Source organism: Sylvia atricapilla, chromosome 10 (assembly GCF_009819655.1).
Source record: "Sylvia atricapilla isolate bSylAtr1 chromosome 10, bSylAtr1.pri, whole genome shotgun sequence".
Taxonomy (NCBI): Eukaryota; Metazoa; Chordata; class Aves; order Passeriformes; family Sylviidae; genus Sylvia; species Sylvia atricapilla.
The window spans coordinates 9,888,150-9,916,075 of NC_089149.1; the positions used below are offsets into that span (position 1 = coordinate 9,888,150).

The 27,926-nt window shown below is 47.0% G+C and overlaps 2 protein-coding genes across 10 annotated transcripts; both read right to left on the reverse strand.

Moving 5' to 3' along the window:
- Nucleotides 1–195: 195 nt before the first annotated feature.
- PCYT1A (phosphate cytidylyltransferase 1A, choline) lies at nt 196–21,517 on the reverse strand. 3 transcript variants are annotated; one of them, XM_066325952.1, is made up of 9 exons: nt 21,385–21,517; nt 13,381–13,521; nt 10,561–10,660; nt 8,292–8,408; nt 6,200–6,351; nt 5,331–5,409; nt 4,490–4,632; nt 3,275–3,463; nt 196–2,696 (listed from the first exon to the last, which is right to left on the reverse strand). In XM_066325952.1, the coding sequence occupies exons 1-9, from the start codon at nt 21,415–21,417 to the stop codon at nt 2,490–2,492; spliced, it is 1,161 nt and encodes a 386-aa protein (XP_066182049.1). In that variant the 5' UTR covers nt 21,418–21,517; the 3' UTR covers nt 196–2,489. The 3 variants fall into 3 exon arrangements, with proteins under 3 accessions (XP_066182049.1, XP_066182051.1, XP_066182050.1); XM_066325954.1 differs by lacking the exon at nt 21,385–21,517 and adding an exon at nt 19,965–20,072; XM_066325953.1 differs by lacking the exon at nt 21,385–21,517 and adding an exon at nt 15,510–19,605.
- DYNLT2B (dynein light chain Tctex-type 2B) lies at nt 21,274–27,926 on the reverse strand. Of its 7 annotated transcripts, none has more exons than XM_066325964.1 (7): nt 27,752–27,926; nt 27,119–27,252; nt 25,448–25,517; nt 23,807–23,870; nt 23,123–23,172; nt 22,536–22,571; nt 21,274–21,672 (listed from the first exon to the last, which is right to left on the reverse strand). In XM_066325964.1, exons 1-5 carry the CDS (start codon nt 27,817–27,819, stop codon nt 23,125–23,127), a joined length of 384 nt encoding a protein of 127 aa, XP_066182061.1. In that variant the 5' UTR covers nt 27,820–27,926; the 3' UTR covers nt 21,274–21,672; nt 22,536–22,571; nt 23,123–23,124. The 7 variants fall into 7 exon arrangements, with proteins under 7 accessions (XP_066182061.1, XP_066182060.1, XP_066182059.1 ...); XM_066325963.1 differs by having other exon boundaries at nt 21,274–21,718; XM_066325962.1 differs by having other exon boundaries at nt 21,274–22,249.

Below are 27,926 nucleotides of genomic sequence, written 5' to 3' on the forward strand. Positions count from 1 at the left end.
ATAGTAGGGATGGCTTTGAGGTATGCAGGATAGCCCTGAAGCAGCAGCACTGGGTGTATCTGTGGGAATGAGATGATCCTGGGGAACTCCGTGTTTTGCTGAAAGATCAAGCTCTTACCTATAAAACATGACAGTGCTGGAGAAGACTGGTCCAGCAATCCAGGAGAAAACAAAGGAAAAAATAAAAGACTAGACTGGGATTTCAGTGTCCAATTTAATTTCAGTGCAAGGAGGAAGCAGAGATTATTGGTTACAAGAAACAGCTCTGTTATTCCAAGCTACATGTAAAACCATGGCTGGCTTGTTACCAAGCACCCTAGACTTTGCTGAGAGACCAGTGTTAAGGTCTCTGCAGAACAAGCCACCATCCAAAACACCACGGTTACCCAAACTTACAGAACACTGTTGCATAAATTGTGTTTAAAACAGTAGTAAGGCTCTAAAGCAGCCTGGCCTTTGTGATCTGGCTCAGGGAAGCAACCGCAACATCCATACTGAGGGAAGGGTGAGGAAAGAAGATGAGGGAAGAGACAACGTGGGTGATACGAAGTATGTGTTCTACCTCTCATAAACCAGAGGATTAACAACTGGCTTCTACCATGTGACTGTTATTTGCTCCTTACAGTTCAAAATCCACAGCAGCCAGCCATGCTCTCACAGCTGTGCACATCCCTGCTGAAAGAGGTCCAAGTGGCAGATTAGTGATCCCCAAAATACCCTCTCCCACACCAGTTCTGGCCTCAACAGAAGCACAGAACCTCTGTCAAGCCCTTTGGGCAGAGTGACAAAAGACAAGACAAAAACTGGAAAGAAGCTGCAGCCTGTTCCTACCACAGGGCCACCACGTGCTCTGGAAGCATTACAGCGTGCAGAGCTTGTGGCTGATGAGTTTCCTCCTTGCATGTGCTGCTCCCCAAGCCTCACATCCTGCTCTGGAGACCTCCCTGCAGCATTGCTGACAGGGCTCTGAGCTGTCCTCTGTTCCCTGCACCACAGGGTACAGGCAACTCAGCCCAGCAGCTCCACCCAGAGACAGTGGGTATTAGAGGCAAACCCTAGCAGAAAAGCGCGACAGCTACATGACAGCAAGGCCAGTTTCTCTTGGGTGCACCAACCTGCCCTGCTCAGCCATGGGGAGGGCAAGTCCCCTTGGGGAGCAGCAGGCCACAAAACTCAGTGTGTATCACAGACACAACACCAGGCACAACTTGGACCATGGACTCAAACGAGCATTATGTGTTTAAATAACCTTAAAAAGCTGCAGCACTCTTGATGCTCCTTCCATACTGCCTCATGGAGGAGAGTGAGCAGGTATGGATTTGTGCATGCACTGCACAAGCCAGGTAACTGTCACACAGGACTGGGGCCCTTCATCTGTCCAGCTGCACAAACTGACACTGGCAGCAAACTGGCTGCCTTGCCCTTGGAGCAGCGACTTCACAGCACCAGTGTGAAGGACTCCTCCAGCCCCTAGAGCACAGCAACTGAAACACAGACAAACACACACAGCACACTGCTGAGGGACCGTTTGGACAGACACTAAAACATGTAACACACCACAGACTGGAACAAGGAACTTCTCAAAAGACTACACACATTCATTTCCTACCTGGGCTCTCACACACCCAAGGAAATGCACGACAACAAGTGCCCTGAAGCAAAGATTCATTCTCTTCTCTCTAACAGCAACTGAGGGCTCAATTTTAGCTCAGGATTTAGCAGTCTTGTTAAGATTAGCTGGAAAGACCTTTCCCCTGCAGCCCCTCTACTGTTTGGAGCTGTGAATGCTGTGCACTTTATGTCGTGTGCCACTCTACAGTGCTGCAAGTCCTTCCCAGGTGTAACTCCTGCATGCCAGGCTGGTACCCCTGCCCAGCACATCCTCACTGCCACATGTTGGGAAGCTCAGTTAAGAGGCATGCGAGCACTACTGGTCTGCTGGATAGATTCCTATCAGCTCCAGCCCAGAAGGGATGTTTCTATTTCCTAGAAGCCTCATTACACCACTGCTTCGTGCGTGGCCTTGAGGTCATGCTGGTTGAGGAACTGAGGGGTCTTTTGTTTGGCAGTGGCACAGATACTGCCTGGGGTGGGGGGGATAAGACAGAGGAGCTGAAGGAAAGAAGAGACAGATGGGTCTTCCCACTTTCCCTCTTACCTGGAGGCTTAACAAAGGAAAAGAAACTAAAAGCCACTCGAGTGCTATTCTTTGCCCTTTTAACGATTATTTTCTTAAAATATAAAAACCATCTTCACCCTGGAAACCGCTAGAACGTAAACAATAAAAAGGGGATTTAAGGAGAAGAAGGAAGAGGAGGTTTGAATGTGCTTCCAGGCAGCAGCCCTTGCTAAGAGCAACGGGTGCCTCCAAGGCCCTGTGCTCACCATCAGCCCTGTTCCTATGGCTCTCTTGCTCATTTAGAGTTCCCCAGTGGGTCTGGACTTATGATTCAGCGATTAGCGGTCTGCAGCAAATCCTGGCAGGTAGGTTAATCCTCTTCATCCTCACTGATGTCATAGGTGACTGCAGACTCGTTCCTGGAGCGGTTGGCAGGTGAGGAAGGAGGAGTCTTGGTGGAAAAGGGCCAGCGGAAGGAGGGAGATGGGGAACGGTCGTGCGTGGGGCTGCTGCTGGGACTCTGCTTTGGGCTGATGGCCTGCAGCATGCGGCCCTTGCCCTCCTTCAGCATGTGTTTCTGGTGAGAGAAGCAGGAGGACAGTTAGCATGGATTCCACAGTCATGGAAATGGACACTACATACAGCCTCTGCAGCATTTTGAGTCGTGCCCCTTCAGAACTTCATGCTACTTAAGAGCAGGAAAAGCCCCAGCATCACTCTGGGCTTTGGAAACTGCACAAAGTGTAATCACCTTTCATTTTCAAGCACTTCTAACATGAAATCCCTGTGATATTCACCCAACAGTGCAGGAAGCCTGGCATAAACAAGTAGCTTCAGACTCAGGCTAATGACAAAGTGACCACCATCCTCTTGGCAGCTCAGTGGTCAGCAGACCACAAAACTGGAGTTTACAGTCCAGCTTGTGGGACAAGGGAGTTTTTCATTCTACAATGTAACTGGCATTATCTCCCTGGCAATGGTGAGTACTCCCTGAAAACCAGCTGCCCAAGCCTGGGACAACTTGTCTGGAGACTGGCAGCACACTGAGCACTGCAACAAACACCAAAGCTTTCCTCTGCAAACTCTGTAGAAGCCTAAAATGTCTGTTAATGTCCCCAAAATTCCCTTGCCTCTTTTCCCACAGCAACTCCTTACCAATGCGCCTTCTGGGCCAAACATCTCCAGGAAATTGCCGATGAACTCCCGGGACTTCTCCTCCCACTTCTGAATGAGATCAATACTCTTCTCTTCCACTTTCTGGACAAATTCCTTTGACTTCTCCTCTACATCCTTCACCCTCTTTTTCACCTTATCCACGCGTTCCTGGAGGTGGTATTTTTTCTCCTGCACAGAGAGTGGTGGATCAGAACAAAGCTCACCAGATTCAAGTGGAGACCATCTCTGCTCTGTGTTACTACACTGAACTGCTGCTTGAGACTCAGCATCTCCATTAGTCTGGTAACACTTCTCCTTCATTTTCATGACACTTCTTTCCTAGACTATGTGGCAGACACAGTGGGGCTGTGAGACACTCTGTGGCAGGCACTGGCACAGTACACAAAGCAAGACTAAAGCCAAAGATAAGCACTATCTAATAGGAGTGCATGGAAAAGGGAAATATTTGTACAGCACACAGATTAGATTCGAGTGACTTGCTGTAGGTCTCTCTGCATATCACAACAGCACCAGTCTCTCTGCTGGGTGTTTTTAAACAGAGGCAGAGTTATGTGCCAAAGAGAGGCCAAGCAGCCGTTACCTCTCCTTTTTCATTGTTGTTCACAGGCACAGTATCTGAGTGATAAAAAAAATGTTTATAACTTCACTTCCAACATCAAAAATGTCTTCTGCCATGTATTCTTTCTGAGGGTTCGAGCTGCTCAGCACAGAATCAGGGCATATCTTTCTGTCCTACCCAAGCACTGCTGCTCCTGCAGCTCCAGGAAGGAACAGTACAGTGGAAACAGCATCAGATTTTATCCTAACAAATGATTCTACCCTAAGGAGGTGGCTGGGGGCTTCCCAGAGGAGAGATGAGACAGCAGCTGCTGTCAAGAACAACTCACTCTTCATTCAAGAAAACATACATTTTGCCACACACCCTCTTCTCCAGCTCTTTCAATAGGTAAGACATCATCAAGACATCTCTGACAAGAGAGCAGCATTAGCAACCCCCCAGTTCCTCAGAGTGGGTCCTTGAGGCGATTTCAGGAAGTCTAATTTCTACTCCAAGGACACTGTTTTGGTGCCAACGCTTAGCTCTTCAGACAGGCCTTTCACTGGCACACGGCAGGACTGTGCTATCACTAGACAAGTCTCTCTTCACACTTTGGAAGATTCTGGCTCCTGTGTGGTGAGCCCAGTTGAACTCACGTTGATGAAGCTGACGTTGAGCTCCTTGGCGGTGTAGCCGCGCTGCAGGTTCCGCCGGGCATAGACGTCGTAGTCCCGCACGATGCGCGTGATGATGTCGGACGTGGAGATGCCCTCGGTCCTCTGGGTCGGTGCAAACATGCCTGAATTGGGGAAAAGGACCCAGGACACCTTGAGCAAGACACGTGGCAAAAAGCTGCTGCCACTTCTATTAGGAAATGGTTTCTCCTGTCAAGAGCTCACTGCTTAACTCTTCTCACATCTTTGTCCTTAAATGTACAATACCAGGGCCATCCTTCTGGGATGCCTAAGTAAGACCAAAACATGTCAAACTCCTGTCAAAACACCAGGTATTCTAATGAAAAGGTCTTTGCTTTAGCTGGTTTAAATATTGACTGCATACAGAATAGTGTGGGAACAAGGACAGGACATGGGGTCCTGCATTTTACTGGATGGAAATATAACACTCTGATGGCTGATTTTGGATACATATAAAAAAGCTGCACCTCCAGTGAATTTTACAGCAAACAGCTAGAAGTGCCCCGCTGCTAAGTTCATGAGACTCCCCGTCTGTGAGAATCTCTAAGCCAAACTGTAGTGTGTTTTCAAGAGGTTGCTGTAATTAAAATAACTAGACTGAAATTAGGAATTAATGCTGGGCCATGCTTGGGCTGGGAAATAGAACACTCCTAGTGTTATGAAGCTGGGCCCAGAGCTGCTTCTTCCTGCCATCAGAGGCTCCTGGGCAGACCTTATTCCCAGAGGGGCATAATCTTGCATTAGAGGAGAAACTAGAGAAGATTTTTGACAGGAAGCCCTGGAGAATTTGATGGGGACCCACCTGCTTCTTTTATATGCTTATAGACATCATCGCTGCCAGCAGAAGAGTAGGGGATGTCATCATGTGCAACAAAGTCGATCTGAAAATTAAAAAAGCAACTCAACATTTTATCTGGAAAGTGCGGATTTCCTGTTGCTGTTGAAAGATGGTAACTTCCAGCTCAATACCTCCACTAAGAGGTGTGAGAGTGAACAGCAAGACACTTCCTACTGTTACAACACAGAGTAGTCCCAAGTTCCCAGTGGCAATTGCCTGTGAATTGTAAGCACATGACAGAGAGGAAAGAAAAGGCTGGGCCTAAGGACACAGCTGCTTTAAGCCCCACAGGGAAATGGCTTGTTAATGGCAACAACGGTAAACTAAGCAAGCTCCCCTGGAGACTCCATCACTTCCCAAAGCTGTTCAACAGATGTTAGAGATTCCTTTCACTTTATCTCACCAACTGATAAAAGGCTTTCAAGACAGCTTGTCTGGTCTCCTGCAGCAGGGAAGCTGATGTATATCTAAGCTGCCCCTGCTGTAAGCAGGGAGTTGGGCCAGACACCCCCCAGAAATTGCTTCCAACCCATGTAATCCTATCCCTATTGCATTTCACACCTATCTGTAACCAGCACCAACTTCTGAGAACCCTCTCAGGCTTTTTCACTATGTCACAATCTCTACCTTATTTTAACATTACATGCCAGCTCAGCAAATTCCTCCACACTCCCAAGAAACCCACACAATTCCCATAACCCAGTTCATTCTATATTTAAGGAGCTTCAACAGAAACAGTTTGCTCAGGCTGAGGTCACCCCCAAGGATGAATTCTTGCTGTAAACAGAGAGAGGCTAATCGAAATTCCAAACAGATCAGATGTCACGAATTACCCTGTGTTCTGCCAGGAACTCGGGTGTGAGGGTCCAGGGTGCATTTCTCACCACCTCATCCACATAGCGGCAGTGCTGCACAGCATCATAGCGCTCGTTCTCGTTCATTACCGTGAAACCCTTGAAGTTGTGGGTCAGCTCATCACTGCAGACTGGAGAAACAGACAGAGAACACTGAGTCTGGGGCACTTGCCCCAGTGATTTACAGTAAAAGGGCCTTGCCCACACCCTGCTGAACCAGACAATGCCAGTAGCTGAAAGAGAATGGTGTTTCCAACCCAGCTCTTCCAGCCACAAAATATCAGGAACAGGGAGTGCTGCAGGACACTAAACTCCTGAGCAATTCTGGGCAGGCTGTTTGGGGAATTTCTGCCCAAGCTGGCGACCTCTTTTAAGGTCTCTAGAGGCTACAACACTTATCAAGAAAACCAGCCAACACAGAAGACCACTCTTCTATAAGAAATGGCACCTGAGGGTCTGCTGGGCAGAAATCTACATTTAAAGCAATGGATGTCTCAGGCTTGGGATCTGAAAAAAACTTACTGCCTGAACTTCTGATTTCATAAAATGCCATACCACAGTCTAGTTCTTGGAAAGTTATATTGAAACAAAGGGAGAGTTCATAGGAAATCAAGCTTAATTATTATGTTATTTGAGAAAGTAAATTAACAGCTCTTCATAATCTGCAATGTAAGATATTGAGGAAGGAGTTCTATTTGATTTTCATACTCAAAAGTAAACAAGGCATTACCAGTCTCACTGGTATTGGATGTATTTATGTTCTAGACAAACAAATGATAAGGAGTGGGGGAGGTTGTTCCCTGCTTGGAGCTGATGTTCTCTTGGCCTGTGGCCTCTTCTCTCAGTCCTGGTGCAAGGGGAGCAGTTCATTGCCCTCCTCCTTGCCAGTCTCCTAGAGGCACAGAACCTGATCACACTCCTTGCTACTTTAATGTGTTAATAGCTTGACCTGAAGTTATTTTCCTGTTTGTTGTAGTGTTTATGTGCATGGAGATGTCTTTCAGCCTTTAAGATTTTTAAGCTCAGGGCAGTTTGTAGGTTGGAACAACTGTTTCAGTTGTCCTCTCTCCCTTTCCCTTCCAGACACTACTGCAGTACACAAGAAGGCATACCACTATTAAAATGCTCTCAGCAATGACTGAAACTGTGATAAGGAAACAAACCACCCAGGCATGTTACAATCATTCTATGGCAGAGTCAGAATTTAATTTTGCTTCACAAAGACACTGGGGGTTGAGAAAACTAGTTAAAGGTATTTTCAGTTCTCATACTTCAGTATCATTATGCAGCCTGACCAGGAGTCAGCTCCTGATGGACAACATCCTCAGCCTGACACGTCCTTACTGTGGGTGGAAGGACGAGCAGAGGCACTGCCTGCACAGAGGCCCATGTACTGCAGCAGCCAGAAGAGGGGTATTTTTTTTTCCTGTTACATTCTTGAAGAAGCCTGGCTGAAACACCTCTGCTAGATCCCTTCAGGCACTCAGCAGGACTTTCCTGGCATTATCCAAAGACTCATGACCTAACAGACAAAATGGGAACTTCTATTTGGAGAAGGAAGGCCTCATCGACTTCCAGGTGTCCTGGCACATGCCCAAGAAACCACTGTGATCTACATGCTCCCAGTGGGATGTATTTGGCACTAAGCAATCTCCAGCAGGAAACTGGAGCTGGGGAGTGATTTACAGAGCAATACAGGTGAATGAAACAGCTATGGAGGAACTTATACTTTAGCTGTCTCATTTATGAGTCAAAAGCAGATGCTCAACTATCCCTAATATATTTTGATACTCAGATGGGCAACTCACTTGTACCAGTCACAAAATAGAGAGGTCAAATTAAAACAGCACAATCAAAAATTTTTTTCCTTAAGCACTCATTTGGTACAGGATATCTTTCTGCAGACATATCCAAGCCTCAATATTTTGCAATAAGACTCCAGCAACATTTGGGACAAGTGTCTGCAATGAGAATCACTGAGGCCACAAAGACAAAACCCCTGTATGCACAACCACAGACAGAGCTAAACTGTACTCCTGCAACAGCCAATGTCAACAAGGTCACTCCTTACCTCCAACAATGAGGTATGTGTTCGGGAAGAGGTTCTTCGCTTGCATCAAGGCCCGGGCATGTCCAGAATGGAACAAGTCGAATATTCCATCAGCATAAACTCTGACAGGGCGATCCACTGTGCCAAAGGAACAGAGAGACAGCTGTGAATATGCCTTCCTGGAGAAGCAGCTGCTGCTCCTGCTCACATTTGAGGACCTTCTGAAAGTCATGGAGGTGTTACAGAAGGCAGCACCATAATCAGGACAGAACCATGAAAATAAATGACTGGCTCTCTGCCTTCCCATGTGGAAACAAATGCATCTGAGCACAGAGCTGAAATACAACCTCATTTAAAGGCAGGCTGAAAGCCTACCATGTATCACCAAAACAAAATGAAGGGGAGAGCAAGGGAAAAGCAAACCCTGAACATTTCCCTCCTATGGAGATTCAAATGCAGAATTAACTTTTTGCTAAACAGTGAGATACCAAAGGGGAACTGGCCCAAATGTTTCACAGGTGCCTGATTTCCTCCTGCCTCCCAGGATGGCATCAAGACCTTTACAGCATTCCCCTCTTCAGCCTGCTGCTGCTTGAGTGACCAGAATCACCAGCTCCCCCAGACACATGCAGTGTATGGCTTTATTTAAAAACACAGCTGAGCTACTCAAAGAAAAGCAGACACATTCTGCTGAATCACTGGCATTATCAGCTAAACCCACAGATAATAATAATAATAATAATAATAATAGTAATAATAGCAGTAGTAGTAGGAGGAGTAGTGAGGGGAAACATAACTTCCCTCAGGCCACCTCTGCCAGGGGAAATTGTAACTCAGTTCTTTAAGGTCAGCACAGAGGTAAAGTGAGATAAACTAGCACTGCCATGTAATAGTGGGAGGCTTCTGATCTTGGGACAACACAGGACCACAGTACTCTTGCTGCTGATAACCAAAAGCCACAGTCTTTGTTGTGACACACTTGGTAACAGCCTGCTGCTCTCTTAGCTCAGTTCAGACACAGACTCAGAGGAGTGGTGAGCAGAGGCACACCAAAGCTGCAGTGAAGACAGGGCAGAGAGAAGACCTAACAGGAAGCTGAGACCCCATAGGTCTGGGCAGAGCCCTGGAGGTACCCATAGACAGAGCTTGGGAGGCAGCAAGAGGAGGAGCTGATGCAAAGGTCAGGGTTGTTAAGTTCAATCTAAGCAGAGGAGTCAACTTGAGGGCAGCCTCTTACAATGATTTTAGTGGTTCTAAGACCTCAATCTGAAGATGCCAGGAAGCTCTGAAGAACCAAGGATTTGGAGATCTGTGACTGCAAAAGCCTTCTGTATGCTAGATGAGGGCTGGTCCTAGAAGACCTTTATGAATGTTCTTTCACATTCTGGAAAGCAGCTGGGACATCCTTATCTTTCCTCTGTACCTGCAGCAGCTACAGTTCCTGGGCACAGACACAAATAGCAACAAGGAAGTGTGCACTGTATATTAGTCTTGGTAGGCAGGAGAGCCACCACTGTTGAAATCAGAGACCTTTGTGCAGACTCTGGAGATTTTCAGCTGGGAAATTAATGCACACTGTGATATACACTGGATTTTCAGAACCTCTGGCAGGAAACCACAGCCAGGTCTCAATCTGAGCTGGCTCATCTCTCAGCAGCAGTCAGGTAGATAGAAGCGCATTTTTATTGTCTCTGTAGCCACAACAGAGGGCAGGTAAGACAGCACAGTCTGCACGCTCTGTTTGGCAGGAGAGGGCCGTCAGGAGTCAGTTGTGCCTCTGCCTCCCCTTTGGACTTGCAAAGAACACAGTGTTTATCTCAGACTGGTTTAGAGAATAAAAGGACACATTCTTGTTGTGGGGCTAGCCTGTGGTGTTTAATGACATTGACTTTAATTCAAATCCAGGCTTAAATAGGACATTCCGGACAAAGATACAAATTTATTTTATTTGCATGTTTCAAGTTTCAGAAAATATGACTTTTGAAGTGCTTAACTTTAAGCTGACAATATCGTACAGAAAGTGTGAAGTTTTACGGCTGTCAGTGGCTCAGCTAGAGTTTAAAACAAGTATCTGTAGTCTCGTCACACATACAAACTCAAATTTCAGGTGTACTGATGGGCCAAATTTCCCATGGGAACAGTTATCTAATCAACAAAACACTCAGTCATTGGCTGTAAACCTGGTCCAACACACAAGGTTGGTTTGGTCTCAGAGAGATCTCAACCATACCCACACCCGCCAAACCCCAAACATTTATACAATCCCCTTCCAATCTGTGTTTTTACTTACAAGGGGTCCCTCTCATGGCTTCTTCATATGTCACTCTGATGTATGGCTTGCTGTAGTCGATCTCCACTTCATCTGAGAACGGGGCTGGTTCCCTCAGTCCCTAAACAGGCAGGAAAGTTTCACTATGAGAGTGCAAAAGTGAGGGCAGCTCATAGTGGCAGCACTGCCATCACAGTGTCCTAGTCACCGGGCGACTCACTGTGCCTCTGCAAAATTCAGACATGTGTATTAAAGACTAATTCATGTAAAACCTCAAAACAGCCTTGCAGGCTGATTAGCCTGAGTGAGGAAGAGAGAGAGAAAGGAACAGTTTAGAAGATAGTATTTACACTGGACCAAGAAAATCAGAGGGTCAGAGCTGCAGCTGTTAAACTCAGACTTTTGACAAACAACAGATCACAGCAGCATAAGCCAAGCTTTAAACCTCACTGTCACAGCTCCAGCTGTGCCCACTCTGGCAAGGCCACCACTCTGCTGTGCCTGAGTGTTGTGCTGTGACGTACAAACTGTAACAGCTCCTTCATTTGAGTAAATGAACGAGCAGAAGAGCAATACCAACCGCAGCACTAACTCCCAGGGAATGTGTGTGTTGTCACCATTTCTGAGCCATATAAGTGAGAGACTGACCTTGATCTGTGGCAGAACAACTCCAACTGCTGCAAGAAAACCCCTCTAGCCTGCTAGCTTGACCACAGCAGTACATTTAATCAACAGCTGAAGTCCAGGCATCATTCCTGGTCTGCTCTGAATGAAAATGAAACATTTGCCCTTTCCATTACAAAACAAACAGCTCAATTTCCTTCTAGCTGGAATTTGTAAGGCTGCATTGGACATCTTGTTCTTGAGTTAGAACACTAGGAAACAAGCTTGCAAATCATGACAATAATACCTTCAAGCTGAAAAAGGCTAATCTGCAGTTTCCTCTCTGGCTTCCTGTCCCACTGCAGAATGCTGGCAGTGTCCAGCACCACTGTAACCAGAAAAACCGCTGCTATTCTGGCAGTGTCATTCCTTATTACAGTGCTTATGGTAAAATGCACAGGAAAGCAACCACTGACCACTACATTCAAACAAACTGCTACTGCTGAACATCTCCTTTAAGTTATGGAGGGCTCCACATTTCACACAGCACCTCCTCTACCAGGATCCTTACTGTCAGATAAGGCCTGCAGGTCTCTCCTCCCATCACTGCTGTTAAGTCAAGGACTTCCCTACAAAACCAGATTCTTGGCATATACCTGATAAGAAGTTAGGAATAAAAGCACAAAAAAAGCCCTATCAAAATTATCAGAGGAACACAGAGACATGTCCTCAAAAGGTCCTGCCAGAGTCTTGCCCTTCCCCTGCAGGACCAGTGAGGGTCAAAACTCAACCTCATGTGTTCTATACAACAGGCTTATGGTCAGCAGGTTTGTTACCACCATCTGCTGCTGAGCCCTGCTGCTTCAGGGGAACATTCTGCCAACAGCTGCTTAGTTGAGGGTGGAGAAGGCTGCAAGGTAATCTTACAGTTAGCCAACACTATTACTCTTGCAATAATAAATAAAACTTTTGCAAAAGGAAGAAAAATAGAATCATCAGAACTGTGTTTGCCCTTTGGCTAAAAAACAGGCAGGAAGTTTAGAAAGTGACTAGATATTACTTGTCTTGTGCTGTTCACAGATGCTTTATTTGTTAGAGGACAGACAGCAACTTGCAGAGCAAGTGACTCCCACAGAATAATAAATAACCTGCACACCTCTTTCCTTACTGAAATACATGAGATCTTTAAGAGGGACAGGGTGGATTTTGCCAACAGTGAAGGACATAAAGGTTCTGTGGGATAAGTCACACAACAGCTCAATCCTCCATCCCCAGTGCCAGCCTCCAGTTCTGACTGCTGCTGCTGCTCTCACTTCACTATCACTGTCAATGCTCTATGACAGGGCTGAGGCCCTCCTGAACAGCAAAACGTTGTCATCGAGGAGGAAAGTTGCAACACATCACCACATTTTGCCAAGGACCATGACCCTGGTATGACGTGGCAGGGATGGTAGCTGGATTTTGACAGAGATAAGAAAAGAACAATTAGAGCACATGTGATGCACAGGACAGCTCCAGGAAGAGGGCAGAGAAGAACTATAAAAAGCCAATTGTCGCAATATTGTAGCAAGGACAAGTTAAAGACAGCCCTTTTCAGTAGCATTAACTGGATCAGACCCCCTTCAGAAAAGAACCCACTGGCTTTACCATCCCAAGGTTGATCTAGAAAAGAAATCCTTTTGGTTGTTTGTTGTGATTTTTTTTCTGGACACTCCCAAAGTACATGAGCAACATAAATGTGATCTCTCTCCAGACCAAGAAATTTGAATGAACAGTGATCTTCCAGTGCATCAGAGCATGCATTCAACAGATCACTTCTGCAGGTGCTTACAGGCTTCAGACTCTCCTGCAGTTGTTATGTGCTTCTCTAGAGTATTTCTTCCCCCCAGTGGGTCACTTAAAACCCACCTGTGAGAAATGCCTACTTCTCCAAGGCTCTCTAAATGCATGCCCCTTTGGCTCAGCTTAAGTGACAAGCTGGACACATCACAAAAGCAGCTTAGCAATGCTTGCCTCAGACCTAATTTAAGCCCACGCTGTAAGTATGTTATTAGTATGAACAAAGGAAGATTCCAAACTGGATTTGCAAGAAGGAGAGCTACTGTCACTTGGTTCTTATCCCCTGCCCCTGCCTTGTTTTCTCTGTCCACAGATAAACCACCACCTGTATCTTTCTGCTGTTACAGCTCAGTGTTCTCATCTCACAGGCTCCCAAAATTCTTATCTCTGCTTACTTACGAGTGAGCGTCGGGACATTTTTGGAGGGATTCCATCCAGCTCTGTTGCCCCATTAGGGCCTGATCCATCTTTTCTTCTCTTTCGGGAATTCAGCCTGGAGGAGGTCGGCGGCTCCATCTTGCCAAGCACGTCCAGAAAGAACTGGAACAAAATGAAGGAGAGGGAAAAAAGAAAAAAAAAAGAAGAGATATTTCTCAGTTCTTCCAAAACAGAATCAGTCAACAGCAGGCACAGTGTACAGAAGGTCAGTGCAAAGACACAGCCACCTCACAAGGGGCTTAGCCAGTTGTATCTGGCATCAGCTGCCAAGGCTTGACAAACAGTGCCTGGTGGGAATACTGAATCATTTAATGCAACTCAGAGCTGCTCTGCAGAGAGAAGCGTGCAGCAGTCAGCTGGCTGAGGACACTGAAACAAGAGTTGCAATGCAAATTATAAATCATTACTATGAGGTTAATAATGCTATTTTCACATCCAAAAGGCAACCTAAGGACTATGGCATGCCCAGTTCACATTCAGCCCTCGTTCAGATCTCATTTGGATTCTTTACCCTTTACACTCCCCAGGGCAGCTGGTGGATGTGCCACATCCCTGTACAGTCCTGAAGAGAGGAAGGATGGTCTATGCAGAAGGATAAGGGTGAGGAAAGAGCTCATAACTTAAATGAGTTTAAACATACTTCTGTTTGCTTTGTCATTTGTGTACAACCAAGCTGCAGCTCCCCAGTGGGGACAGCTGACCTGGGGATGGCTGCCACCACGTTCCCCTCCTGTCCCTTGTCCCCACCGCAGTGGTGACTCAGCAGATGGTGAAGCAGCTGCTGACACCACATTAGGCCACACTTACTTCTGGCACTTTATGTACCAGCTTGCAATCAGTGGTGGTTCACTTGAACTGCTTCTCTGATGAAAAGACAGACATACCACAAATTTGGGACAGAAATTGTGACAGTTATAAGGAAAGAAGTTATCTGTGCTTTGGGTTGGAGTCATTGTGTCTTTCCAAAAGGGCCTGGAGTATTAGTAACTCCAGCTTCACACAGCTGAAGCAAAAATAGGGATTTATAGGAAGGCATGGCCATGAAGATTCCCTTTCCAGCTGCTGCAGGAGTTAGAAATGGGTGCTAAATTTGCAAAAACTAAAAAGCAGCATTCTCTCTCGTTGACTTGAAGTGTGCACCTCTCCAGTGGAGCATATGGCACTTCTGGAGAGAGCAGCATGACCCCACCTAGCAAGGATCCTTAACGACCCTTAGCTGCGTGCCTCAACTTCCTAATAACAGTGGTGTGGAATTTAACAGGTCTCCCCACCCACATGGAGTGGGTGTGCTGGAATGTTAGGTGGGGCAAGTGCAAGGTGTGACAAAGAGCAGATGCCCCTCTGAATACCACCTTTTTCATAGGAGGGGTTCTGCTGAGTGTTCGACTTGGGATGAGCTGGGACTGTCCTCACTAAGGGCCACTGGCAAAGCTCTGCTGTTTGGCAGCCAACAACGGTGTGCTTTGTGAAAGAGCTGTTAAGTAGCAGATTTAGTGATCGAACTTACTCAAGCACACATGACTCAAGGTTAAGGAATGCTCCGGAGTAACAAGTCAAATGCAGTTTAAGGAGATGCAAATATCTCTCCCTCCCCACTGAGCATCAGCATGATGATACCTTATGGACAGTTTTAGGGTCAGACACAGCTGAACTGGTTTGGGGTACATACATATAAGTATCCCTGGCTGTTCTGCTAGACCTAACACAATGTACTGAGAACAAGGAAAGAGAATCTTAGGTCAGTAGGGAGGCAAAAAAAAAAAAAAAAAGTGTAGAAGAGAGAAGTGAGAGTGAAGAGCAGCCACAAGGACACTCCAGAACTGCGTGACCCATCTACCACTCACTCCATAATGCCTGTGAGTCAAGCCTGCAGTTTCCCCCATTCCAGTAAATAAATTTCTATTTCCTGAGAACAAACATATGGGAGGATGCAAACACAACCTCAGGCAAAAAAAAGTTTAGAACCCTGAGGTCCAAGTTTTCAAACATTTAAGCAAACATTTAACTTTCAGGTGAGATCTGTGCTATAAATGCAGCAGCTTCCAGAGTGCGGCTGTGAAAACACAGGGTATGACACAAGTCATTCTTACATTTTGAAAGGTGTAATCTTGCATCAGTCATTTACCACCGTGGTCCTAGCAGAACCCATGAAGTTCGAAAAACACAGCAAGCCTCTGTGTCTGGTTCAAGTAACCCCAGAATTCATGGAAACAATGGGGGGAAACAGCAGCCGAATTTCTTGTTATTTCGTTAAAATAATTTCACTGTGCTTCAAGTCACCTGTTGGTCTCTGACCACTTTCTTTCCTTCCCTTGGGAGAGAATTAAAAGGTCTGTCAATGTGCTGAATGCAGACATTCTGAATCACTGCCCAGCAAAACATCAAATGCAGAAGCTTTGGTGCTGAAGCACAGACATAGCAGACTCACATACAACCAGATGAAGCCCTTCCCACATCAGCATGGCCCATCACAGCAACCAGACTCCACTGCACACAAGTACAGTCTCTGCTGAATTATTACCAGCCCCTTGCTGCTGGGTGCAGACCTCATGGCCAGCCAAAGAATGCAGGTTACAGTACAGGGCAGCACTGTCCCAGCTCAGGAGAAAACCAACACCTTCTTCCAGCTTCTCCCACACCCAAGAATCTGCTCTCCTCCACCCTAACTTTTCCATTTCTCAGGGTATACATAGTTAACCGATGGCAAACAACAACTTAAGTGAATGGATTCCAACTTGAGAGATCCCATTATGCGCCGTGCATTAAATCAGCACCAGTGGTGAGACAGCATCAGCTCTCCAGCAGCAGCTCTACCCAATGTACCAAGTGAGAAACCAGCTTCAAGGGTGGAATAAATATGCTCTGTCTGCTCTGACCTTACAGGTAAGACTCTGCAGTGTCCGGACAGCTGGGCTGGGCACTTAATGAGTGACACAGCTCTGTTAATTACTCAAATTAATGCAGAAACGAAACAATAATTTTACCACTATTCAAAACTTTAAAACCTCTGTTCTGTGGTTAGTGCACTTCTGGGAAGTTGTCCCATCACGAGGCTTGTCTTTATAAAAAAGTGGGAACACATCACACCTTGCTGCAATATAAACTTACTAATCTTAGAATGCTTCATTTTGACTCAAGTAACTAAAATAGCATCCCAAACAATTATTTAACAACAGTGAGATCCAGCATCTGTAGCTGAGTTTAACACATGAGAACATGGCTTTGTTTCCCCAAATGCATAAAACACTGACTGTTCAAAAATTAATTACATTTGCAGCAGATGGGGAAGATGAAAGAGAAGATAACTCTCAAAGCTCATTCTGAACACTCCAAGATAGAAACCAAGCATAACCAGAAGAAAGAGCCTTGCTGTAAAATATTAACATTGTTCTATTTTAAGGTGTCACCCTACTGCATTATTGAGTTCATGGCTGAATACGAGAAACTGCTCAAAAGGAGCAAAGCTGGAAGTGCCCTGTTTGGAAAAGCCATGGGCATATCACAGTCTCTGTGCCACTATAAAACACCTGGGAGGGGGAAAAGGACGAGCACTGATTACTAGAAAGGAATAAAAGTATACAAGCAGGGAAGGAATTTAAGTCTTCTTCCTTAGTGTCAGTTAACTACACCATTAGAGGTGGAATTTAACCACAACACCAAAGTTCACACCTCTGGCAGGTGGAAGAGGTCAGAACAGCCCCAGCAAACATTCCAGCTTAGCCAAAGCTTTACCTCACTGTCTGCATCTTTACGGACAGTGCTGCTGTTTTCTAGTCTTGGTGGTGTCAGAGAGCTCCAGCATCACACTACACAGAAGCAGTAAGTCAGATCTTTCTGCACCCTAAAAACACTGATGGCATGAGGAACTAGCCGATCTGCCTTTTTTTTTTAATGTCCCGAAGATCTTCTTGGAGAATATTAACTGCCAACCTACATCAGTAGCAGGATTTCTTCTGCCACTTCTTCTGCTTTTCACTTGTAGATTTACCTGTGAAGCAAAACAAATGCTGCTACTTAAACCAAAAATGAGCTTGCTGCAACAACTCAGTGCATGCTCCAGCCCAAGGCTGCTGCAATTCCCACCAGGGACCCAAATCACAAGCTGGCAGCTAGACCAGCAAGGCCCTGGGACACACACAGCTCCCTGGGTGGCTCCAAGGCTGTCCTATCGTCCCTCTGAACCTGGGAGGCGTTGGCACAGTCAGATGTGACTGTCATGTGCTGCTTTGCCTACAAGACCACTGCACTTCACAGGAACAAGATATTTCTCTTCTGCTGACTCATCGGCAGGCAACACCACTAAAGTTTGCACTCTGCCAGCTGTCTGTAGAGAATTGCCTTGACACATGGACAGCGTGTAAGCAAGAGCCTCAGGGAAAAGGGAAAAGTCCTGTCACTTCAGATAAGTCCCTTGCCAGGCTGTAAAGTACCAAAGTGACCCTACAATCCTCTGCATCCCCAGACCATAGATTGAAGAGATTCCTTTTCCCCCTGTTCTCCCTCATCTGCAAGCCCCAGTCTCCAATTAACCTTACTGGTGTGCACCCCTGTGGAGATCTGTGGTGACACAAAGACCTGGGAGAAGTTAATGACAGAAGACTCATCATGGATCTCTCTTCTATCAGTGCTTAAAAACTTACCCAATCTCCAAGGCAACTTCATTCCCAGCCTAGGCTTGCCAGGCCCAGCTCTGTCCCAGTCTCCAGACTCAGAGCATCTGCCTGGAAACAGTGCTGCTGGCTATGACCCAGCCTGCTCGCCTCCAGACAGACTGCAATGCTCCCCACAGTCAGCATCTGCTCTACCTGGATGGTCAAGCCCTTGAGCCCCTTGAAAAGGTTACTGCAGTCCACTTGTAAAACCCAGGCTGCATCAGCTGTTTTGGATCAAGATCAACAAAAGCAGCTGTCCCACAGCGTGTTAAAAGCCACACAAACATATAAAAGGGATTCCTGTTCAGCCAGTGCCACACATTGGTCCAACAGCATCCACACCTTTGCTACATCTGCTAAAACAAACCCCCCAGGCCTTGCATCCCCCACTGGCTCCAGGCAGGCTGGTAACATATTCTCAAGCAGAGCCTGAGCATGCACAGGCTCTGGTACCCATATCCTGCAATCTAATGGAAAGATGCTGCTTCTCACCAAAGTCCCAAATGGCTTAAGATAACTCTGCCTCTAACGACAACTGAAAACAGTTCAGTGTGGTCACCTAGACAGTGTTGCTAAGTAATAAAGACATAAAAAAGAGAAACGGCCGTCAAGACCTCTGTGAATTCACAGCCCTTCTGGGTATACCATAACCTCCAGGCGCTGAGTGTCTCGACATGAGACAGCCTCTGCTGGGTAAGTGAAGCAGCAGAAATAGGGTTTATGCAGAATACCAGAAAAGATATGTCAGGGACAACAAACTGTGAAAACAGGTGGCCATTCTGACTTGACTTCTGCACTGTTTCGTTTTTAGGGATTAGCAACAGAGCTTTTCAAGACTGGAGTTGAGAACCTCCTTCATCAGGTTTACACACCAATACCAATTCCTTACTGCAACAGTTATTGTTTGTGGCTCTTGGTACAGTGATTTCAAGAGTGTTACAACCCAGAACTCACAGTGAGAAACTTCAAAATCAGGAATTTTAGTAATTGTGTATATACAGCAAATTTCTTTGGGAAATAATGCATGGGTATTTGTCATCTGAATTTCAAAACCAATACAGTGGCTGTCCTCAGGCCCTGGGATCCTGCAGATGGAAACCCAGCATCACCCGTTTCTGACCACCCCAGCTTTTGACAGGGTCCTGGTCCAGCAGCATCACAGGGGGGACGTGGGGACAGAGAGAAGGCCACGTGCAGCATCCTGCACCTCCCTCCACAGCGATTGAAGACTACAGAGGAGTATCTCTTCAGAATTCCTGAGAACTTTAAGTCCAATTATAAAACCATTAATCAGTGCAGCCAGCATTTCGGTGGACACAAAAAGCGGGTTAGAGAGAACATGTGCCTACGCAGCAGCTGGGTCACACCTTCCCACGCCGCAGCCGGGGCCACCTTCTCACTGTCCTCCCTAGGCCTTGACTGTGTCCCCTGGGTGGGGAGACTGTCCCCCGGAGCCCCCACGCTCCAAACGCTGAGGGTGCACTACAAAAGTTTCCCAGTGGCCTGCCTCTGTCTTCTCTCAGCTGCCGGTCCTGCCACCCGGGAGGATCACGCCCGAGCCCCGGCCTCTGCCCAAGCCCCCCCAAAGAGGACGCAGCGCACCACGACCACCCCAGCAGACACTGCCGTCTTGCCCAAAGCCGGCGCTCCACGTCCCGACCGGCCAGCGCCTCCCGAAGCCCCAGCCTGTGGCACGGCCACCACGCCGGGAGAGCGGCCCGGGGAGGGACCCCCGACCGGCCCCGCAGGGGGAGCGTGCGGTGCCCTCATGTGCCGCCAGTCCAAGCCCACTCAACAGCCTCCGGTGCCGTGACAGGCACCGCTCCGCTCCCTGTCCCCTGCACACACGGCCCCTCAGTGCCAGCCCCCCGCTCCCGCCGGACGCCCCCCTACCAGCGCGCCGCCGCCGCTCCGCAGCCCAGCCCGGTGAGCCCCGACCCCGCCGCCGCTCTCGGCCCCGCCCCGCTCCCGCCGACGCCAGCGGGGCGCGGGCGGAGCCGCTGCGTGTCCGCCCGGAACCACGGGAAGGGACCGGCCCGCCGCGGGGAAGCCGCGTCCCGGGAATCCGCGCCTGGAACCTCCGTTCCGCCTCGCGACGGTCCTGCCCCGCGGCCCTTCCCGGCGCGGAATATCCTGAGCTGGAAGGGACCCACGAGAGTCATCGAGTCCAACTGCTGGCCCTGCACAGCACCAGCCCCAAGACTCACACCGAGTGCCTGGGAGCTTTATCCAAACGCTTTTTGAGCTCTGCCAGGCTCGGTGCCATAATCACTTCCCTGGGGAGCCTGGTCAGTGCCCAGCCACCCTCTGGGGTAAGAACCTTTTCCTGATACCAAAGCTAACCCCCCACCACACATCTTCAGGCCATTCCCTTGGATCCTGTCAGCACAGAGAAGAGATCAATGTCTGCCCCTCTACTTCCTGTCATGAGGAGGGGAGACTGTGATTGAAGTCTTTCCTGCATCCATCCAGTGTATGGATGTATCCAGTGTAAACTACAGAGGTTCTGGAGGGAGCTGCCCAGGCATGTCCACACCGAAGTGCAGTGCTTCAGCACTGGCTCAGTCTTTCTCCAGATAAAATACAGCATCCCTTACCCGTCCCACGCCACAGCCAAGGGTGGTGAGACTGAGTGATTACGGGCTCAGATCTCGCCTGCTTTGTACAACACCTTTATGAAGAAGGCATTAAGCCCCTCCAAAAGGAACAAGTGCAAGGTGAAACATTGTGATTTAACAGCCGGGACTTTTTATAAAAGCTTCAAAACGAGTCTGAGGTCATATGTACCATCTCCTGGAAAATGTTATGTGGAGAGTTTTGCTGTTCCCCAAAAGTCACTCCAGGTCGTGCACAAACTAAGCAGTACTGTCGCATCTCTCCACAGGTTCCTTAATGGGTGACTGCCATAGACAGTAACAAAGCAGTCAGGGAAGTTGCCCTCTATTTCTCACCAGAGGAAAAGGAGAGGAAGACTTATAATCAAAATATTTCAAACTAATATAATAGAGAATCAGCAGTGTGCTGCCTCCAGCACTCAAAGAGAGATTCTAGAAAATGCATCGTGATTTTTTTATTTCCCTGGTGTCCTGCTTTGGAAAGACAGGTGTCTGCTAAGGAAGGCAGGAGCCTCCCTTGAAATGGAGAATGTAAACGCCCTCCCTCCGAATTAAGATTTTGAAATTAAGGTGCTCTCAGGCAAGGGTATGAAAATAGGAATAACAGTTCTTTACTATGAAAATTAAAATAAAAACGTAGTGGTACAAAAAAAGCAACAAACAAAAAAAGGAAAACACTGACAGAGTTAGAATACAACCTGCAACCTGTTGGTCAGGGTATTGATAGCCATCCAGTTAAGTCCTCCTGGAGTGACAGATGTGGTTCTACTGCAGCAATGATCCTTTAGAAGGGAGTAGTTTTCTCCGAAGGTCCAGCGGTGGTAAGATAGGTCTGGTCTTCCTCTGGGAATCCAGTGCTACCTTGGAGTTCTGCCTTTGAGATTTTTATGCTTGACTCCTCCCGCTGTGTGGAGCATCTCACGATAGGATGATGTAATTTTATGTCATGCAGTGAGACCAACGGTCCATTAACAGAAAATATCTCCCTGGGCAGAGGACGGGTTGTGGAAGAGATAAAGAACACTGCCCCACCTGGTTTTAACAGCCGGCCCATTAACAAAAGATCCCCCCTGGAGTTACTTGAGCGATTGGGTCATGGAAGAGATAAAGAACACTGCCCCACCTGGTTTTAACAGATGGTAATGCAATATATACTTTTTGGTTACATCTTGCATTGCAGCCTAAGATACCCAGCTTCCAAGGACTGCACGGGGTGAGTGTGCTCTGCTCTAACAGTTGTGACATTTAGGGTTCACCTCAACCCACTTGGGCACTCTAAAAGCCATTCATCCCGCTGGAATGTGTCTGCTGTGCTTGCTCTGTCAGCAGAAAACAGGAATCACCACAGAGCATCCCATCTTCCAATGGGCATGCTAATATGTACTCTGTTAGCACCTACTCTCTCAGGAACCCACTTGGTACTTTTGGGGAGGAGAGAGTCTTTAGCACTCTTCTGCAGATCTACTGCAGCCTTTCTGAGGCTGGAGTCTTAGCAAAGCTGGAGTCCAAACATCCACCCTCATATTCCAAAACAGAGAGATTGAGAAATCACTGCAGTATCTGCTGAAGAGCGTGAGGAGCAATGATCACTCACAGCATCCATGGGTGCCAAATTGCACCAAAGGAGCAGTTGCTGCAGGGAGGAGTTCTGGCAGTCATGGGGTGTGTGGGCTGCTGGCCTGACCTAATGTCCTAAATACCTCGACTTTCCATCAATTATTACCATCTCAAGTGACACAGCTGGGATTCATAGCCCAGTTGTTGTGGGAGTCATAGGAACAAATCTGGATAACAAGAATCAGAAATCAGCTTTATGGATTAATTTACAAAGATTTGTCAAAATGCTCACCTGAGAAATGAAGACAAGCTATCCAGGATAGTGCATCTTGTAGAGCAGAAGAAAATGCCCCAGGAGAAGAAATATTAAATACATACATTTATTATGGGTTTTTCTTATAAATATTTAATTAATTTCACAGAAATAAAAATAACAGAACCCTTTCGAGACAGAAGTTGAGTTTGCCTTAGAAGCAATGGCTATTGGCAATACACTTTTAGGACAAAACCAACACTATATAAAAAACAAAGGGCAATTTAAATAATGGAAATAATAATAATAATAATAATAATAACAATGTGCCTAAAGCTATACCAATATCCACAAGGAAGAGGGAATGTTGTAGTGTGTAGAACAGGTCACATACTCAGGAGAGAACTTTTACTGTGTTGGCTGTTATATCTAAGTATGTTTTGTAAATAAGGATGTAAATCAGGCTGTTTCAATAATCTTGATTCCTTCCTTCTAGTAGTTGTGCTTTGTAGAGCTGTTAATTGTGTTACGTACTAAAGGAAGAATATTATGCTTTCGTACACTTAAATAAAAAATACTCCAAAGCATTCTCCCCAATGTCCCTCCTTCTGTGCAATGTTTGTCACCTTCAATAGTAGAAGCAGCCAAATGCAGCCACCACACAAAACAGGCTGTCCTGGGGAAAACAGAGAAAAGCTCTGTGTTAGTCAAGCTTTTTGCTAGTCTAGTGGAACAGGCAAACGTCAGAGAACATTTAGACCAGAGCCTGACTGTATGGTAATATATTGCAATTTTCTGTCTTTAGGTTTCTTATTCACCTCACTTGTGATGTAGCCCAGGTCAGTGCATCTGAATGCCAGAAGTGCCTCAATTTCCTCTATCCACACACCCACAGGTGTCTAGGTGTCAGTATAAAATAAAATAAAATAAAATTAAAAAAAAAAAAAAAAGTTAAGGAAAACCTTGACTTTGGCTCAGTCCTGGGTTTCAGCCATGCTCCATGAGTGCAGTTCAGCAAAGGATGTAAGAAAAGACTTTGTCTCTTGTGCTTTCTCCCCCCACCAGTAAAATGGTGTGACTACAATGACTTTGGTTCTGTACTGTGTCACAAACTCAGGAGAGAACTTTTACTATGTTGGCTGTTATATCTAAGTATGTTTTGTAAATAAGGATGTAAATCAGGCTGTTTCAATAATCTTGATTCCTTCCTTCTAGTAGTTGTTTCTTTTCTGCTCCATATTTAAGGTCACTGCCTCTCATACAAAAGCAAGTAGCCTTGCACTTCCCATGGGAATCCAGCCCATACTCACGTTCATGAACACGTCGTGAGCACAGCTGTCAGTGTCAGCGTCCCAGAAACATCGTGCAGCCATGCTAGACAAAGGAGCCAGACAGGGACATTACCCAGGGTTCACGTGTAATGACCTAAGTGATCACAGATCATTCCCTTGAAAACCAAACTGAGCTTGCTTTAAAGGTAATGGAATTGGAAAGTGTGCTCCTGAATACCAAGCCTAGTTTTCTACTGCTGAATTCTACCACATGCTGTAATCTCCTCAGTATGTGCTCCACCTTCAAACTCATCAGCTCTCAAGCCTGCCACGTTCACAGTGCAGCAGGACTTGAAACCTCATTGCTATGATGCTTAAGAATCTTTGACTTCTGGCCTATGCATATCAGGGGCTAATTTAGCTTATCTGTTCTTGTCCTTTACCTCCTGCACCCTCATGGTACATACTCCCAACTTATTTATAGGGAGCTATCGTATTCCTTGGCAGATGCCATGCTACAAAACCATGACCTCTTCAAGTCTTTTCGTATCTATACCCTCTGTTCCCTGACCACCCTGATGGAGTCCTACACCCAAGCCCTATCCTGAGGACAAACAACCAGACTGTAACAGGATATTGCATATGAGACCTTGCTTCTGCCTTGTCTAAAGACACTGATATTCCCTTTTCTCTGCTGCAAGTGTCCCACTCCCTGCCTGCCCAGTCAAGCCTCAGCTGACAGGATTCCTTTTGGGACACAGTCCCATAATGTATTAATAACTGTACTAAAGTGTATTTTGCATTAAGAATGTCAGAGATTGTGTTTCAATCTCACCTCCTGTCTGTTGCAAACTGGAAAATTTCCCCAGCTCCTCTGTCAGCCTGTGTGGCTGGACTTCACATTTCTGATCAGGTCACCTGAACACTGAACTGTTCACCCTGGTATGGTGCTTCTGGAGTGTCTGCTACAGACAGACATTCCTGACAAAAGCCTGAGCAGCAGGTACAGGTTCCTCTCTGACCTCCAGAACAGGGAAGCAGCAGATCTGATTACAGCTCTGCTGGACTTATCTTCTGCTGGAGTGAGCTGTTCCCTTTTGTCTTCTCCCTACCCACTAGTAAAGGAAAGCTACAGCCCACTATTGCAGGCAAGAGGAATTCTTTTGTCTGACTGCAGGCATCTGGAGCTGACTGCAAGTGCTTAGCACCCACATGGGAATCTAGGCTTGGTTCCCATGACAGTATTGCAGGGAGATTATAGAAACTGAAACTTCTGAAAAATGTAAATGAAGTGCTTATGGAAGCTTTCTGACTTTAGATATAAGTGAGTTACCATGGCTTTTGTGCTCCAAAAGGGCCTTGGGAAATGGATGGGGAGTGTACCCTAACTCATCATGAATACAACACAAAATGCCTCTGCCACATTCCTCAAAAACGATTTTCAGCATTTCAGCTTGCTGAGAACCACCATAGAGCAAATTATCACTGGCGAATTCAACCAGTCACAACCTAAACACTCAAGCTGCTATTAAAAGAGAAAAGAAAGTGATTTACACTTTATTATCTGCAGGCAGATCTTTGTAGCTAGGAGAGTTGGAAGCAGCTTCCAAAGAAAAAAGCCCCACACCTTAACAAAAAACCCCCACATTACAGAAATACAATTAGAAGATGAAAACTTACTTCACTCCTTCTCCTCTCTGCTCTCCAATGACAACCTGCACCACCATCTTGTACCTGTCAAATCCCTCCTCTGGAGAGAGAAAACAATAATAGTGAGAGCAATAACTTTTTAAAAATATGAGTCAAAAACACGACTCTGAAAGCTAAAGATTTCTGGCTACAAAGCAAGTGGCTGTACAAACCTATGCAAGTAGCCAAGTGGACGGACTGCCTTGCAAAGCTTCATTTTCCTACTGTGGGGTATCATGGTTTTGCTGGAGTTGAAGGGTGAACAGGGTAGTTGGCATCCATCAAAAGATGCATCTAAGGCACAAGACATCCCTGAGCAGCCACACTGTGTGCCAAGATTCTGCTTTGACAACTTTAAAGAACTGGCCACATGGAAAAAACGTAAATAAGGCTGCTGGTGGACAAAATGCAATTTGAAAAAAACTATCTTATTTTAAAACTGCTTTGATGCAAAACTACTGTGAGATTCTTCTGCCACATAGATGCTTCCTTTGCTTCTGAGTGGTATAAAAGGCCATATAAAAGCTGTGTTATTTGTCTTCAAAGACATGCTATTGTTTCACAACAGTAAAGAAATACCTCTGGGGCACAGGCCAGATCTAATCAGGCCATGGTGATGTTCCAGAAGCCAAATCAGAACAAGCATGTTTAAAATCAAATATAGATCCCAAAGCCTGTCTTCAACAAAGCAGTGTCCCGGGACGACTCCAGTGCCCTGTTTCCACTGGAGGATTGAACACAGCACGCTGGCTCTGTAAACAACCAACACGTCAATGCTTATCAGAGATGCCAGCTGATAAGAGTGGCCACCCCTGGCCAGCCTCGCTTCAGGCTGCTGCCACTGTGGTTACACGTTATTGAAGCCAACGCTGTGCAGAGCTCAGCATGAACACATGCAGGCACTACAGCTGCTGCTGCTGGCTTTAAAGCAGATGTGTAATTCTGGGAGAAGCACAAATCCACGGCTCCTGCCGAGGGTGACTGCGCGGCTGTGCCACCACGTCAGGCCAGCCCAGCCCAGCAGATGGAGCACCAGCCTGTCCCCAGGAGGAAGGGAAAAAAAAGTGTCCCTGCCTGCACACACATCCATATACTTGCTCCAGCACGGAACTCAGGAAACACCTGCTGGTGCCTGCACTTTTCTTCTTGAACTCAAAAATGTTGGAGGGCATCCTGTGCAGCAGCACAAGCTTTTTCCAGCGCTGTAAGGCTGTAGTCACACCCCTCTCTCCTTGGCTGACTGCTCCTCTCTTCCCCTTCCCTGTGCCCCCTGAGCCTTGTTCTGATCTCTGCTGCTATTCAAACTCTGATCTAACTCACAGTAGTAAAAGAGCAGAATTGGTTCTGTTTATGGAAGCAAGAAGCAATGAAGCATCACTTCTTTCTTCTCTCTAATGCAGCCTCTTTCCCCCTGAGGACCCTCCAAAGCCGACAGCACACACCTGCCAAGCGATATGGAAACAAATCTTGCCTGCTTGAATTAGGTCTCCAGTTCTGCAGGCAAGGAGTGTACATATATAGGACAGATTGCTTCATACCAGCGGACTCGAGTCGGTCAACGGGGAAGGAGTAAATTTCAAGAATAAAGGAAGAAAGGGGGATCTTGTCAAAAGGGAGAGGACATAGCAAGAAAGAAATTACATCCCCAGCAAACCTCCTTACCTTTCAGTCTGTCTTTTATTGTCTCTGATAAAGACTTTGTAAGCTCAGGCATTTCTTCTGGGATGTATTGTAGGTTGGCCAGCTTTTCCTTCAGTATTGCACGGATGCATTCTTTTACTGTGGACGACTTAAATCTATCATGAAAAAACCAAAACCAGATGCGACAGAAAGCCCAGAAAGTTCACACGGTCCTTAGAAACATATACAACGCCACCTCGGAAAATGTAGATTTCATGTATTAGAGAAAAATGACAGATGAAAAGCCACGTGGGGGGGGGGGGGGGGAAGGAAAAAAGAAAAAAACAACAAACAAAACAAAACCAACCAAACAAAAAAACCCCAACCGCTAGAATGGAGATGTTGCCAAAAGCCAAACACCGATCAAGAGGGGTGAAACCAGCCCCACTGGAAGTTGTCCCTCCAGCTGTCCCCCATTTAAGTGGGTGTCAGAGCTGGTCGGGGAGCCCGGTGCCCTCCAGCCCGCGAACTCTCGGCACTCCGCCTTCCCAGAGCCCCGCTGCCTCACGCCAGCCCCTCAGGCCCAGGGCCGCCCTGCCCGGCACTGCCGGGGCCCAACCCAAAGTCCCTCACGGCGCTGGCCCGCATCCCCCGCTCTTTCCCCGGCGGCCTCACCGGTGCTGGAGGCCGGGCCGCAGGCTGTAGGTGTTCTCGGCCGCCTCCTCCGGGCCCAGCTCGCCCATGGCCCCCGCAGGCCCCGGCGTTGGTTACCGGGACAACCGCGGCCGCTTCCGCCGCTTCCGCCGCCCGCCCCGCGCGTCACGGCCGCGCCGCCCGGGCCCGTGCGCCT

Coding starts and splice junctions, on each gene's coding strand:
- PCYT1A (XM_066325952.1), bottom strand. CDS start 21,417: ATGGCTATCAATACCCTGACCAACAGGTTGCAG. Junction 4,633..5,330: donor TAAGCATATAAAAGAAGCAG/GTGGGTCCCCAT, acceptor TCCCCAATTCAG/GCATGTTTGCACCGACCCAG. Junction 2,697..3,274: donor TTGGCCCAGAAGGCGCATTG/GTAAGGAGTTGC, acceptor TTCTCTCACCAG/AAACACATGCTGAAGGAGGG.
- DYNLT2B (XM_066325958.1), bottom strand. CDS start 27,819: ATGGGCGAGCTGGGCCCGGAGGAGGCGGCCGAGAACACCTACAGCCTG. Junction 27,253..27,751: donor CGGCCCGGCCTCCAGCACCG/GTGAGGCCGCCG, acceptor TTTTCATGATAG/ATTTAAGTCGTCCACAGTAA. Junction 25,518..27,118: donor AATAAAAGACAGACTGAAAG/GTAAGGAGGTTT, acceptor TTCTCTCTCCAG/AGGAGGGATTTGACAGGTAC.